This window comes from Conger conger, chromosome 16 (assembly GCF_963514075.1).
Source record: "Conger conger chromosome 16, fConCon1.1, whole genome shotgun sequence".
Taxonomy (NCBI): domain Eukaryota; kingdom Metazoa; phylum Chordata; class Actinopteri; order Anguilliformes; family Congridae; genus Conger; species Conger conger.
In genome coordinates this window covers 24,833,069-24,847,535 of record NC_083775.1, presented here as the reverse complement: position 1 = coordinate 24,847,535, position 14,467 = coordinate 24,833,069, and the positions used below count along the sequence as shown (strand labels likewise).

Below are 14,467 nucleotides of genomic sequence, written 5' to 3'. Positions count from 1 at the left end.
CAGTTTGACTGATTTCAATATTTGCCAATGGGGTAAGAAAAGTTCACTTGTCAAGCAAATAGTAATGCAAAAACAAGCAAATTTTAATTCAGAAAAAAAGACTCAACCACTTTTAAGACATTTCTAACACCAAAGTGTTTAATACCTTGCACTGAAATGAAACACTCCCAAGCTACCTTATATACGACTTGGACACACTTGCCACACTACCTGACATTCAAATTAAACATGCGCATGCTGCCTTACATGCCACTTACACACTTACCATGTAGTCATTTGGCAGCTGTAGTGTTTATACTGTATATACTGTGAGCCACAAAAGTACATTTCACATGGTAAGCACCACTAGAGCAAGACATAGGCTGAGTCACAATCATGTAAGTGCAAGGGGCAACGCCGCAAGACCTGGAAGATAAAGAGAGATGCTTTTGTTGTTTTATGTTTTAATGTAAAAGTCACTGAATCTTTCTTCCTGACTGATTGGGGAGGGTCATCCTACTTTTGGGAGTGAGGGCAGAGACGTCTCGGAGCTGTGAGGAGCAGCTGCTGGGTGCTTGAAAAGATGGGACAGCCAGCTGCTGGAAGGATGCGGAGCGGGGAAGTCTGGCAGCATGTAATTACTGTCTGAAGATAGGAAGGGGCACCAACATTCGCAGCTTGGTATGCCTGCACCAGAGATTTGAATGGAATGCAGGCAGCCACCGGAAGCCGGTGAAGAGTGTTCAAAAATGGGATGGCATGTGTGAATTTTCCACCGCAGGATGTAGGCCAGACGGGCAGCAGCATTCCAGGCTGGTTGCACAGGCTGGTAAGCTGGCCAGTGAATCGTTTTAAGAGTCCTGACAAGAGATCATGAGGACTTGGGCAGGTAGCAGTGTAGCCTCTTGGGTAAGGAAGGGTTGTGTTCTCCAGATGAGAAGGGAGAACCTGCAGGACCAGGTGGTTTTATGTGTCCTCAGGAACTGAACTAGTCATTCAGAGTTACAACAAGGTTCTTTCCTTCCTGAGTTTCAGCTTCAGGTGGTGATGGACATCCAGGCTGCAGTGCCAGCCATGTACACGGCGATATTATTTAGGTTTGCTAATTCACCCTGGTCCACCCACCCTTACACAATCACTGTAAGATGCACATACTTCAAAAGAGTGCATACTTATAAATTGCCCACAGGACCCATGCTACAGTGACTTGCTTACACCGAGAGTGGAAGCTACAGCACTTACGAAGAAACCCTGATCACACTGAGTGCGCACTACCTTACTTAAAACCTAAATCTTACTTAAATCTATTCTTCCATTGTAATTTTCTCTCTATTACCAATGCTCAGTCATAACCAGCTATCGCTGCGGCTGTAATGTTTGCAAACGGGGAACCAAAACCAAAACCCTCCAATCACATGCTCCCCAACCACAACACAACAACAACTGCATAAAAGTCTACACAGCTGTAGGCACACATTTACTTAAAATGCTGCTACATTTACCTGTGGATAACCTCAGACAGCCAAACACAAAACGCTTCAGCATATCTGCGAACGATTTCCTATAAATATCCAGCAATAAGTCAGAAATTTAGACGTGAATAAGAAATATATTTTGTATTTCAAGGAACTTACAGTTTCGTCACATGAGTGGAGCATTTAAAAAGGATAACAACATCTGTATGTATAGTTATTACCACAGATACCCAACAAATCTTGCCACAAACACAAGTTCTGAAATATATTTAAGCAGGGTGGGAGCCATAGAAATACAGTAACCCACAGTCAGGGATCTTCCAGAGAAAGCCCACAACCACATTCCCAGCCACATGTATCCTGTCACCCTGTATTCAGTCAATTCATCTCATTCTCCTTCCCCACAGTTTATGGCCAAACTCCAGGGCTTGTTGTCAGGCATTAGTCACTTTGAGAACTTGCTTCACAGATGAAGCTTGCTTTATTCCTGGGCTCCCGAGATCTTCCTACTTTCCATTTCCGTTCTCATGGGGTTTGAGCCAGGATTAATGACTCATGAAAGCTTTTTTGCAACAGTTTCAAACCAAAACCCGCCAGAAACCAAACCCTGCAATATATATAGGCACATGAATGAATATCGCATGTAGAAATGAAGATGTAGAAGTCATGCTATCTGTGTGTCAATGGAGAGTCCACAGTTCAGTAAACCAATGTCTTGAGTCAAGAACAGGCAAATGCCCGCTAGCCGGTGCATGTTGTTGTGTACATAAATGTTGCAGCGGCTTTTTTGAGGGCCTGCATTTATGGAGAGTTCTGCTTCTTTTCTCATCCAGAATTAAGGGAAATATACTGTAATGTGGATGGCCAAGTTCAACAGCGTTTCTGTGGCGAGATGTAGGGGCCCACACTGCAGAGAAGGGGGACTACAGGGGGTGGATGGAACTTGGACAGGCCACACAGGGCAACCTCACACTGGCCACAAACAATAAGAGCACCAGCCAGCTGGCACAGGCTTCACATAAATGCAGGTCAATATCTCAACGGGTTGACTTGGGGGAAACAGGTCCTGTAAACATGAACTCTGTAAACCCAACTCCACGCTCTTAGGCACTTGTGTTGCTTTGTCCTGTTTTCAGCAGTCATACAGTGGGTGCCATGAGGAAAAATACTCATACACTGCACAGAAACAGCAACGGTTATTAGTGGATGATGAACGAGAGAGGTTTCGCCTGAGTCTGTTGTTCTGGTTGGTGTTTTAGGAAATGGGTATACTGTATATAAAGTGCCTTTGAACTTTGAACTCCTAAACTTGGGAGTTCATGGTCACACGTCTTGCTGCCCTTAGCTACATTATTTTATGATGTCACCTGAAGGGAGAGCAGGGAGGTTAGTAAGTGTTTGAACCAATCAAAAGATGGTTTCCCTTTAAAACTTGTGAACAGGTTTACAAATTAATCAGTCCCCGACAGCAGACAGTGGTATTTTGTTTAGATAAAATATGATTATGAGCATGAATTCATCAGCATACTCAAGAAATACAAAGTGATTGTGAAATTCACAGAATTTCAGCATAATCTGAATTTCGAGAAAGAGACATCTTTAGACTGTGATAATGATGTTTAAGTGCCAAGTGGCACGTTTCCTTGTTAGCTTGGCTTGTAATAACGGTGATTATGTGCCTGGTTTCCGCTCTGAGCCTGGCAAGACACTGTGCTGCAGTGTTCATGGGCCGCCAAACCCCAGGGGTGCACAAGGGTCCATTCCTGTCACAAGCCATGTATTTCTGTTCTAAATATTGTCCGTGCTCATTTCCCATATCCACGTTTGACGGTGTGTGTAAGAAGGTCAAGTGAAACATAAACAGAAAACAATAATGGTCATATACTGCTGTGCACCTGTGTGAGGTCAGGTGAGAAGCAGATAGCCAATCAAAGAGCTGCTGCAGTACTTGCTGTATGCCCCTACAAATTTCAGGATCCATACCCCCCTCCATGGAATGCGGAAAAAATTGTGTAGCATAAACCAACATCACATTAATCAGAAAGGATGGCGTTGTAGCTAAACTTCATATTAAACCTGTGAAAACTATTTATAATAATATTAATATATACTGTCCATTTAAACATGAGTACATGTGCATTTGTGTTTACATGCACATATGTTTGTGTGTGTGTGTGTGTGTGTGTGTGTGTGTTAACAACTGCTTGGGTGTATGTGTGCATTTATGTACAGTGGTTTGAAAAAGTGTTTGCTCCCTTCCTGATTTCTTATTTTTTTGCATGTTTGTCACACTTAAATGTTTCAGATCATCAAACAAATTTAAATATTAGTCAAAGACAACACAAGTAAACATAAAATGCAGTTTTTAAATGAAGGTTTTTATTATTAAGGGAGAAACCTACATGGCCCTGTGTGGAAAAGTGATTGCCCCCCCCTCAATCAAGAAATCACTTAAATAGGACCTTCCCGACAAAGTGAAGTAGACCAAATGATCCTCAAAAGCTAGACATCATGCCGAGATCTAAAGAAATTCAGGAACAAATGAGAAAGAAAGGAATTGAGATCTATCATTCTGGAAAAGGTTATAAAGCCATTTCTAAAGCTTTGGGACTCCAGCGAACCACAGTGAGAGCCATTATCCACAAATGGCGAAAACATGGAACAGTGGTGAACCTTCCCAGGAGTGGCCGGCCGACCAAAATTACCCCAAGAGCGCAACAACAACTCATCCAAGAAGTCACAAAAGACCCCACAACAACATCCAAAGAACTGCAGGCCTCACTTGCCTCAGTTAAGGTCAGTGTTCATGACTCCACCATAAGAAAGAGACTGGGCAAAAATGGCATGCATGGCAGAGTTCCAAGACGAAAACCACTGCTGAGCAAAAAGAACATTAAGACTCGTCTCAATTTTGCCAGAAAACATCTTGATGATCCCCAAGACTTTTGGGAAAATACTCTGTGGTCTGACGAGACAAAAGTTGAACTTTTTGGAAGGTGTGTGTCCCATTACATCCGGCGTAAAAGTAACACCGCATTTCAGAAAAAGAACATCATACCAACAGTAAAATATGGTGGTGGTAGTGTGAAGCTGAAACGAACTTGGGTTCTGCAGCAGGACAATGATCCAAAACACACCAGCAAGTCCACCTCTGAATGGCTGAAGAAAAACAAAATGAAGACTTTGGAGTGGCCTAGTCAAAGTCCTGACCTGAATCCTATTGAGATGCTGTGGCATGACCTTAAAAAGGCGGTTCATGCTCGAACCCAACCCTCCAATGTGGCTGAATTACAACAATTCTGCAAAGATGAGTGGGCCAAAATTCCTCCACAGCGCTGTAAGAGACTCATTGTAAGTTATCGCAAACACTTGATTGCAGTTGTTGCTGCTAAGCTTGGCCCAACCAGTTATTAAGTTTAGGGGGCAATCACTTTTTCACCCAGGGCCATGTAGGTTTGGATTTCTTTTCTCCCTTAATAATAAAAACCTTCATTTAAAAACTGCATTTTGTGTTTACTTGTGTTGTCTTTGACTAATATTTAAATTTGTTTGATGATCTGAAACATTTAAGTGCAAAAAACAAAAAAACAAACATGCAAAAAAATAAGAAACCAGGAAGGGGGCAAACACTTTTTCACACCACTGTATATTCCTACGAAGCTTGCTTTAGCACATACTTGTCTGTCCAGCTCCAGACACTGATGGCTGTGTTTGTGAAAGAAGCAGAAAAAAAAGGTTGTGGGCGGGGGGAGAGGGCTCCTAGGAAAACAGACGAATAAGGGTGCGGTTTGTGTGTGTCAGGGGGTGGGGTAGGAGACCACTAACAGCTCCGCCATGTGCAGACCGTGTGTGGCCTCCTGCTATCTGTCTGGATGTGCCACACTGCCACCACTCATCGGGGGCTCCGGCAGTCAGACGGAGATGGCGGGGCTGCAGGGTGTGGCAGGCAGACAGGAAGCAGGGGAGGTCTGGATAAGATCATCCTCTAAAAGTAAGGTACGGTAATGTGATGGGGAACCAGCAAAGACTGAAAAACAACACAGAAAATGGCTGCCGGACCGTAACAAACTGCATGTGTGGCTGGGTGGGGTGAGCAGCGGAGAGAGCCGGAAGCCCCGTGTCTGTGACTGCTTCTGCATTTGACGGTGCGACCTTCATCGTGCGTACAGTATGTGCGTGATTGGGCGCCAGGGTCACATGACCTTTCTCTCACCTCCTCGATAACCAGCAGCACCTTGGACCGCAGCGGGACCAGGGAGCACACGGAGGCCAGCAGCCAGAAGATAAACAGGAAGAGAGACGAGCGGCATCCTCTCATCCTCTCTAGGTGGATCACACACACTGCCAGAACCTGCAGGAGAGACCAGTGGTTATACACACATCCCCAGGAGAGATTAGATATCAGACACCACCAGAATCTTTAGGAGATACCAGCCATCACCTACACACAACCAGAACCAGAGGCGATGATACCGCTACCACACCACTAGAACCTGCAAGTGTGACCAGCTACCGAACTTGCAATCCAGAATGTGACACTTAATAAAGTGCTCACTGAGTGTACATTGGCAATCATAAAAAATAATGTGTCATACTACATAGCACTGTATATTAGTAATGCCATGGTTATGGAGATGTTCTGTGCACTCTTTGTAGTCTTTGTACAGACCAGTTGTCTTGACACGTTTCATGTTCATGACAGTAATCGTTAAGCTTTTTTCTCTCCTGGCTGTTTTTTGTGGTTTGTGGTTTTGTAATACTGTGCTGAAGGTGGTGGATGGTGAGACAACTTTAACCCTCCTGAAATAGATAAGGCCCTTTTAAAAAGTCCCATGACTGTGAGCTTCTATCTGTGTGTAGACATCCATATTTAAGTCTCAGAATGGCCAGCAAATATTGACTTTGGTGTCTAGGGTGACCACAGCTGCTCAGGAGGAGACTGGCCTGTTAAAGGAAAAGAAATGGCAGTGCTGTTTAAGTGCTTTAATTGTTAGACAGTATGGTGAAACTCTCCGGCATTCAGGCAAGTTTCAGAGGCAAATTCCATTGTGTTTTTTCAGATGCCTCTGGCCATCAGGGTTACTCAAACGTTTGCGTCCCAGAATTAGATTTTGCACATAAATCTCATCTGCAGCTGTGCATTGCATCATCTCAGGATCCCTAAGGAATCCCATTGAGAGGTACAGTAGCAAGGAGTTTATGAAAAACACTAAAGCCATATTGGACATCCCAAGTGTCCTGGAACTTCCAGGAGAGTCTCCGATTTTGGCAATCAGCTCCCTGATTCCCGCAAGAAGTCATGAATGTCCGGCAAATCTCTGGCAAATCTCCACTGTTGGAAGTGAAGTTTTAACCCCCGCTTGTTTGCTCATGAAACTGTAGGGAGTGTGGTGGAATCCTAATATCCAGGGTGGACCCACCTCCAGTCATAATGTCACATCTTCCTGACTTTATTTATTTAACCTCGATTATCTCAGTTGCTGGCACTTAATGGGACAATTTCCCAATCTCCCTCACTGGGAGTCGTTCTGCAGGCACCAACAGTCACAGTTGGCAACCACCTGGCAACCCCCACCCCAAACTTAATTCTTCATTACGGTTGCCTGAGCTGGTGTGGTGCGGGGTGTCCGCGGTTGCAGGGGAGTGGTGCTAATGCGTGGAGCGTTACCATGGTGAGGCTGCGCATGACTGGGCTGACCAGGAACACCAGGTGCTGCTGGATCTCCTGGTACCTCTCCAGCAGGAGGTAGAATGACTCCACGAAGCCGTAGAATGCCAGAAAGAAGCCCAGCACCTGTGCAGGAAGCCAGGGAGAAATTTCAGAGGAATGTGCAGTGCATCATAGGTCCATGCTAGGTCCCAGAGTCTCTTAACCATATGAGTGAGGCTTTTTGAGCTGTTATCATACCATAGATACCTTTCACATGTAAATTAAAAAACATCAGCTGAAGTATGGTGAGCCTTCAGGTGCTAACTGGCTATCGTTCATTACCCATTTGCTGTAAAGCACTTTGAGACCCTAAAATCCACCAATCTCTCCATCCAATATCTAACCCGCTTATTCCTGGTCAGGGTTCCAGGGAGACTGGAGCTTATCCAAGCATGCATGCATTGCTTGAGAAGCAGGAATACACCCTGTATATCGCAGGAGACCCTGAAGGGTGCGAAGTAAACATGATCCATTGATGACAGCGGTTTCCCTTGTGAAGAGCCTCACCGTTTTGGCCCAGCACATCCTGGAGATGCCAATGTATCCTCTGTCATGGTGCCGCAGGTGCAGGCAGTAGAGGGGCAAGCAGAGCCAGAGGTAGATGCAGGGGACCCACACCAGCACCGTGTTCTGGAAGCACTGGGTCAGGTCTGGGTTGGAGGTGTGCCACGTCCGGTTCCAGTCCTGAAAAAAAACGCCCAACAAAACAAGCAAAGATCAGATATCCGGGCCTGTCGTCACTGCACGTGTCAGTTCCTTCAGGTGTGTTGAACATGCTGGTGTATGAAACAAGGTGTGCTCTACGAACCAAACACTGAATGCCCTTAACCCCTAATCACTAATCTTGGAACCCTTCTGTACTCAGACATCTTGGATTTTCGAAATTCTAAACCAGTTATGTGAAGTGAATCCAACTACTTTTAAAACTACTGGTCAAATCCAACTACTGGTTAAAGAAATCTATAAATGTTAAATGGCTGAGTGAACCAAAATACAGTGCTGTCAGAGTCGGTTGTAGAATTAATGGATTTGGGGAACAGAGTAAGGTTTAGACAGACATGGTTATTCACATATGTAATGTTGCATAAAGGAAAGCATTAAGGGGTTTGAACTTTAATCACACTATTCCACCCCAGGGTGGGGGCAAGGAATGCATAGATCCACAAAATACTCACTAAATATAGCAGCAGGAATAGGTTCAATCCACTCTCTCAACCTTGGACCACTGTCCTGTTGCCCAAAACTACACATCCCAGGAACTTTTATTTGTTAAGTCACTTTGTTACTCAAAATGTACATTGACTCAAAGAAGTGACAGATCAGATGTTATCTGGCTAAAACAAAACAATGAAATAATGGTTTGTGGTCTGATTTGGTTACATGCTGTCCAAATGATGCTCTAAACGCCAGTCGTTACATTAACATAGGATTCTGCATTTACACAGAAAAAAGGCTAAAATGCAGGGCCAAAAAAAACACCCACTGCATTCTGGAAAATGCAGATATTCCAAGCTATTTTCTTAAAGATTGCAACTGACGATGACCCAGACTTGAACCACAACAAAATAATTTGTAATAATTACTCAATTTTCAGTTGAGCCAATAATTTTTTTGGTGTCTGACATTCATAATGTTTATTGATTCTAATATTTACACAGTAATGAATAGCAATGTGAGATGCAAAAAGGAAATGTGTCATTTGAATGAAAAGTAAAGACCGAGATCAATCACACTCAAGTTAACTTGCTCAACAAGAGTAAATTATAGTGTTTTGAAATATTACTCTGTGTTTCAAAAATTTGTTTTGATCAAAATGCTGAACATTATTAAATTGTATCTTATTTCATTGTGCTATTTCATAAAATGATGAATGACATACTGTATTTTCATTGGCATATGACAAAAAAGTTATTTTTCTAAGAATGCAAGTGAATTTATGTGAAAAGCAGTCCTACATTATAAAGATGCAGCATGCAATGCATTAACTTGAGCACTGAAACATGTATAAAAAATGCTCTCAGTGCTGTTTATCAGAGAAATGTTTACTGAGTTGTAGAAATCAGACCCAGAGCTAGCAGGTCTTTATCACGTGGAATTAATTTTAGCAACAAAGCTGATAGCTCTGGTTTGCACACATTGGGACAGTTCCAAAACCAGATTACACAACATCTTACAAAGAGTCCTGACCACATATGGGGCACACAGACTAGCAATTACATTTGGCATAGGGTACAGTAGTATACTTGTGTGTTTAAAAAATATTTTACAAATATTTTCCTCTCATTTTCTAAAAGCATTAACCAAATCATTTGTTCCTGTGAGGTTTATATGATAAAGCAGTTGAAGGATTTTTCTAGTCAGTTAAATCAGTAATTACAGAAGACTTTTGAAACACAAAATACAGAAACCATTATTTTATTATCATGCCTTTGTTGAAAAAAAGATTTCATGCATTTCACCTGAAAAAGCTAAACAAGGAAAATCCTATTCTATCCTACTTATACAATTGCTCAGAGAAACAAAAAGTCGTAGTTTTATTTCCCGGAAGGATATGTGTCAAATATATTAACACCCATGTTTTCAGTACACCCTCCCTACAGAATGATACCACTATGACATGGTCTTCTATTACTACTTTAACCATTCCTCTATACTGAGTCTTTAAAAAAACATTACTTCAGTCTGCACTTCTGGACTATACCCTCTTCCATTCAAACAACAAAATGTTGATTAGACTAATGTCTATGGCCATTGCACAACATTGCTAATTTAAACAGTTAGCCATTTTTGGTTACTTTTGAGGTATGCTTGGGATCATTATCCTGGAGAACAATCCATTTGGGGTCATTTTCCCCAGGGGGATACTGTATTTTCACCAGAACATCTTGGTCCTGGCTGGATTGCATGATGTTGAACCCTTAGACCCACTAGTCCCATAAATGCAAAACAGCCCCATAATAAACTTATTTCAGTGTTAGAGGCATGTGCTACATAAGAATCCTTCTTACAATGCCAAACCCACCACTGGTGTACCTGACCAGGCCAAAAAGCTGACTTTGAAACCTGGCTCCAGTGCTGAACAGCAATAGGAACAGCGTGTAATGGTCAGATGAGAAGCAAAACAGAGCTTTCTGAGCATGTGCATCAGCAGTGGGTTTGGTGTGAAAGGTAGGATGCTTATTTTGAAAACTCAACTAGCACAGAACGAAGGACCTAAAAAAAATTTTCTGTGGAGTGGAGAATAATCCCCCAATATGTTCAACAATCTCACATTGACATTAATAAAAAAAAAAAAAAAAACATTTTAAACTATTGTATTAGTATGAAAAAATATTATTTTTCCTTTTTTTTTGAGAATACAATGCAGCTCATTGACTGTTGGTTTATTTGCTCATCAGGCTTGGCAATATATATTTTATAGACCTACTCTGAGTGAATTAATGTATATAATTTGTGTGTGTGTGTGTGTGTGTGTGTGTGTGTGTGTGTGTGTGGTGTGCACATGCATGCTGAGGTTATGCAATAGGCTCTTTACATTTACAACATTATGACTTGAACAGCAATCCGGTAAACCACGTGTTGGTTTTGAACTGCAAGTCTCAAAATGTTCTGCCACACATATGTTTGGTGTTCTGTCAGGTTGCCATGGTTTTGTCCAAGGTTTTTTATGTATGTTCTGGACGGTCAAAATGAGCCTGCGTGTCGCAGTGTTATAACAAGCCTATTTGTCACCTGGGTATGTTTCCGGGTATGCTCTTCTTTTCCAGTAGAGCGTTTTTGGAACAGAATCTCTATAAAAGGTGCTCTACAAAAACAACTGAATTAAGTTGAGTTGAATTGAATCAGTCCACTGAACTGGATGTTTATTTTTCTCTGGTTAGCGCTGAGCTAAACATTTGCTGTTCTCAGGGAACACGCTACTCTAGGTTGGGGGTAGAAACAACCTGCTGAGACTAAGACATCACAAATGATCAAGAAATATCATCTCTGTGAGTAGCTCTGGATAATGCTTAATTTGGAAATGTAATTTCTGCTTTAACTCCTGGAGTGATAAGGGAGGGCAGCTTTAGCATCCCTGGATTCTGAACCACATTCTGTATGCCTGTCAGCCTGTATTACACCGGATTCTTACCTAAACTGCTGGTGTCTCCTAAACCCGGGAGTTTACTACAACAAGCTGTAAATGAAAGGACTGTAGTGCCCTAAAGGAGTGGCTCCATGTGCACGTCACAACATTTACTAGTTTCATATGGTCACACAGCCAGTAGTGGCGGTAGGGGTGGGGGCTTGTGGGCTTTGGCATGCCAAAGATGCCTTCTCCTTGGCCGGCTGTGAGTAGATTTAATAGACTCAAACTTCTTTTCTGATTGGCAGCGTCTTGCTCAGACCTATGTGCCAGCTCTTTAATCCCTGTCTTACAGCTGGTCTCCGGGGTGAACATGGGCACAGGACGGGGGTTAACCAGGGCGTTTGTATTTGCACACGTACCCCTCTGTTGTTTTCAAGCGCACATGCAGAATGCAGAATGGTTTCCAGCTGTCGCCACTGGACAGCGTGTGGGCCCCCTGCATACAGTACGGGTCCTACACCCCAGGCCATCGGCACCACGCTGTTAAAATATACCTGCCAGGCTAGACCCCCCCACCCCCCCCCACCCCACAGGCCTTAGTGCCCTCCTGCCCTGGCTGCACCCTGTCATGCCTCTGAGTGAACTCTCTGCCCTTCCTCCATCTGCACTTGCCGGTCTCTGGTGCATGACGGGTGATGTGGCAATTCAGGCGACCACCTTCAAATGAATCATCAGCCTGCTTCCAGTAAGTTGCCATCAAAATTCTCCTATTACACGATGTTCCACAAACAGACAGGTTGATGAGAATCAACGTCACGTCATTTGTTTGGCTAATTCTTTCCCAATGAATGAGCTGCCTCATTTTGGTAAAGCAAAGCTACTTATTTTATATGACATAAGGAAGTGTAAGTCTGAATCCTTCTGGAAATGACCTGGCAGTGGTCCAGATAAACACAGAGTTGACATGTTCAGACAGCATGTTCTGATAATAATCATGAGACATATGCGTTCCAAAATCTTTTCCTGAATCACCTTATTAAATTCTTAGTCATCTCATCATTCGTCATTGCAAACGGTGCATATATTCCCGGCAGGGGTTTGGCTCAGAGGAGAGGTTGCAGGTCGTGGAATAATTAAGGATCCACCATTGTGTAATAACTTCTATTTCACTGATTTCCAGGTAAAATGAAACCTGTGCCGGTTATAGGAATATTTTTGGAAACTGTGCCCTGTGACAGGTAGGTCTAACTGTACAGCTCTGTCAGTTTAATATTTATTCATTTTTTGTCAATGGTGGAGCAGTGAAATCCATCCATTGTGAGCAAATGCAAGGGTACAGTCTCAGAGTATAGGACGTTACAGTATCAGATAACCCAGATAACCCAATGTATCAGGTAACATCAGAGGTTACGCTGCAGTATAGCATCAGTATTGCACATGCATTGGACAGCAGACTGCGCTTCCAGTAAATGGAAGTGAGTCAGCCAGAATGCATGCAATGCAGCCGAATCTGGCTTAATGAGAAACACATAGACGCTTCCCTAAAGAACTCCATTCTGCCAAATGTGAATCGTGTGTCTCACACAGACACAGGCATGCACAACTTAACAACAAAGACTTTAAGAAACTATATGCAGACGTCTATGTACAATTCTTTTTGTTTTGTTCATTAAACACTTGTGGGGTCAGTGAGATTTTGGGTTCTCACAGTGTTTCGTCTCGTTTTGTAACTTTGAACCCAGAACCTGTGCAGTTTGGCTAAATGTCCCGTTACTTCACACTATCAGCAGAAATGGTATAATCTTTCAAATTTTAGAAATCTGCAGAATCTTTCAATTCTTCTATGAACACACTGACTTTCAGTAGAGTTTCTGCCAATTGCTGCCATCCAGGTATGAGGACATTTAGTGCAGCATGCAGCATCGCCTCTCTTCTCTCTCCTCCTCTCTACCTTCCCCATTCAATCCACCAACAGTTACCTGCACACATCCGTCTGTCTGTCTGTCCGTCTTTCAGCCTGTCTTTCTGTTTGTCCGTCTGTCTGTTCATCTGTCATAATGTCTTTCTGTTTGTCAGTCTGTCTGTCCATCTGTCATAATGTCTTTCTGTCTGGCTTCCTCCATGTCTGTGTCTCTGTCCATCTGGGTCTGTACGTCTGTCTTTGGGAGACTCACCCAGAGAGGGTCCAGGCCACTGCGGCTGCAGAACACATCCATGCACGCTCCTGTCCTGTCCCACTTCCCAAACGATTCTGCCTCGCCAAATCCCTGGTGCCCAAAGCGCAGGTGTGCGTTCCTGTGTTTCTGTGTGTGAGTTCCTGTGTTTCTGTGTGTGCGTTCCTCTGTTTCTGTGTGTGAGTTCCTGTGTTTCTGTGTGTGAGTTCCTGTGCTTGTGTCTGTGGGTGAATGTCAAACACTCTCTCCCTCAGTGAATGTCCACCCTGCGCCACTTGATCACCTGAGTCCCCTGTTTGTCTGTCTATCTGTCTGTATGTATGTCTTACTGTCCTATTTATGAATGCTACTCATCAGGAATCTCTCTCTAGTTGTCTCTCTCTTTCAAAATATCTCCCCCTTTTTCTCTCTCTATTTATCTCCCTCCCACCCTCCCTCCCCTTTTTCTGTCTGTCACATTTTTCCCTCCTTTCCCTCCCTCTCTCTTTCTCTTTCTCCCTCCTTTATCCCACACCGTGGTCAAAACACCACAGAGACTCCTCTGAAGAAAAAAAGATGACAACACCCCCAAACCCCCAACCCCCCCCCACACACACACACACACACCCCCCCCCCCCCCCCCCCCCCCCCCCCCCGGTGTGGTGTGAGGTGCCAGTGTCCTGTTACCAAATCCTCTGCCTTCACACAAACAGAGGAGGCTATTTGTGTAAGAGACCAGTTTTTTCTCTACAAGAAATATGCCTTGGTCAACTGGCACTACAGTGTGAATACCATAAACCCTAAATATTTATTTAAATAACCTATAGATAAAAATATATTTATTTTAGTTTTTATAGCCACTGTGTCAGACACCATGAGCTGACTGTCAGCTATATAAACATAAATGTTTGTGATTTTAATCTGCAGTTATGTTAAGGCTTTATTATGATTTGCATTATGACAGCTATAATGCACAAGAAAGAGTATTTACAATTATTGATGACCTGCATGCTGTGGTTCGATCTGGCCAGATATTGCTATACATGTACAAGTGGATTTATTTTTCTTTTTAGATGACAGT

General features: G+C 43.2%; 1 protein-coding gene across 1 annotated transcript in view; it reads right to left on the bottom strand.

Annotated features, from left to right (window-relative positions):
- The window catches only part of LOC133114401 (multidrug resistance-associated protein 1-like), a 29,981-nt gene extending 16,214 nt beyond the window's left edge, over positions 1-13,767 (bottom strand). Inside the window, exons 1-4 of the mRNA XM_061223739.1 lie at positions 13,408-13,767; positions 7,672-7,848; positions 7,123-7,248; positions 5,668-5,805 (exon numbers count right to left, since the gene is read on the bottom strand). Coding sequence (XP_061079723.1) covers positions 5,668-5,805; positions 7,123-7,248; positions 7,672-7,848; positions 13,408-13,449 — 483 coding nt within the window. The 5' untranslated portion in view covers positions 13,450-13,767. The remainder of the gene's footprint in view (positions 1-5,667; positions 5,806-7,122; positions 7,249-7,671; positions 7,849-13,407) is intronic.
- Positions 13,768-14,467: the final 700 nt, after the last annotated feature.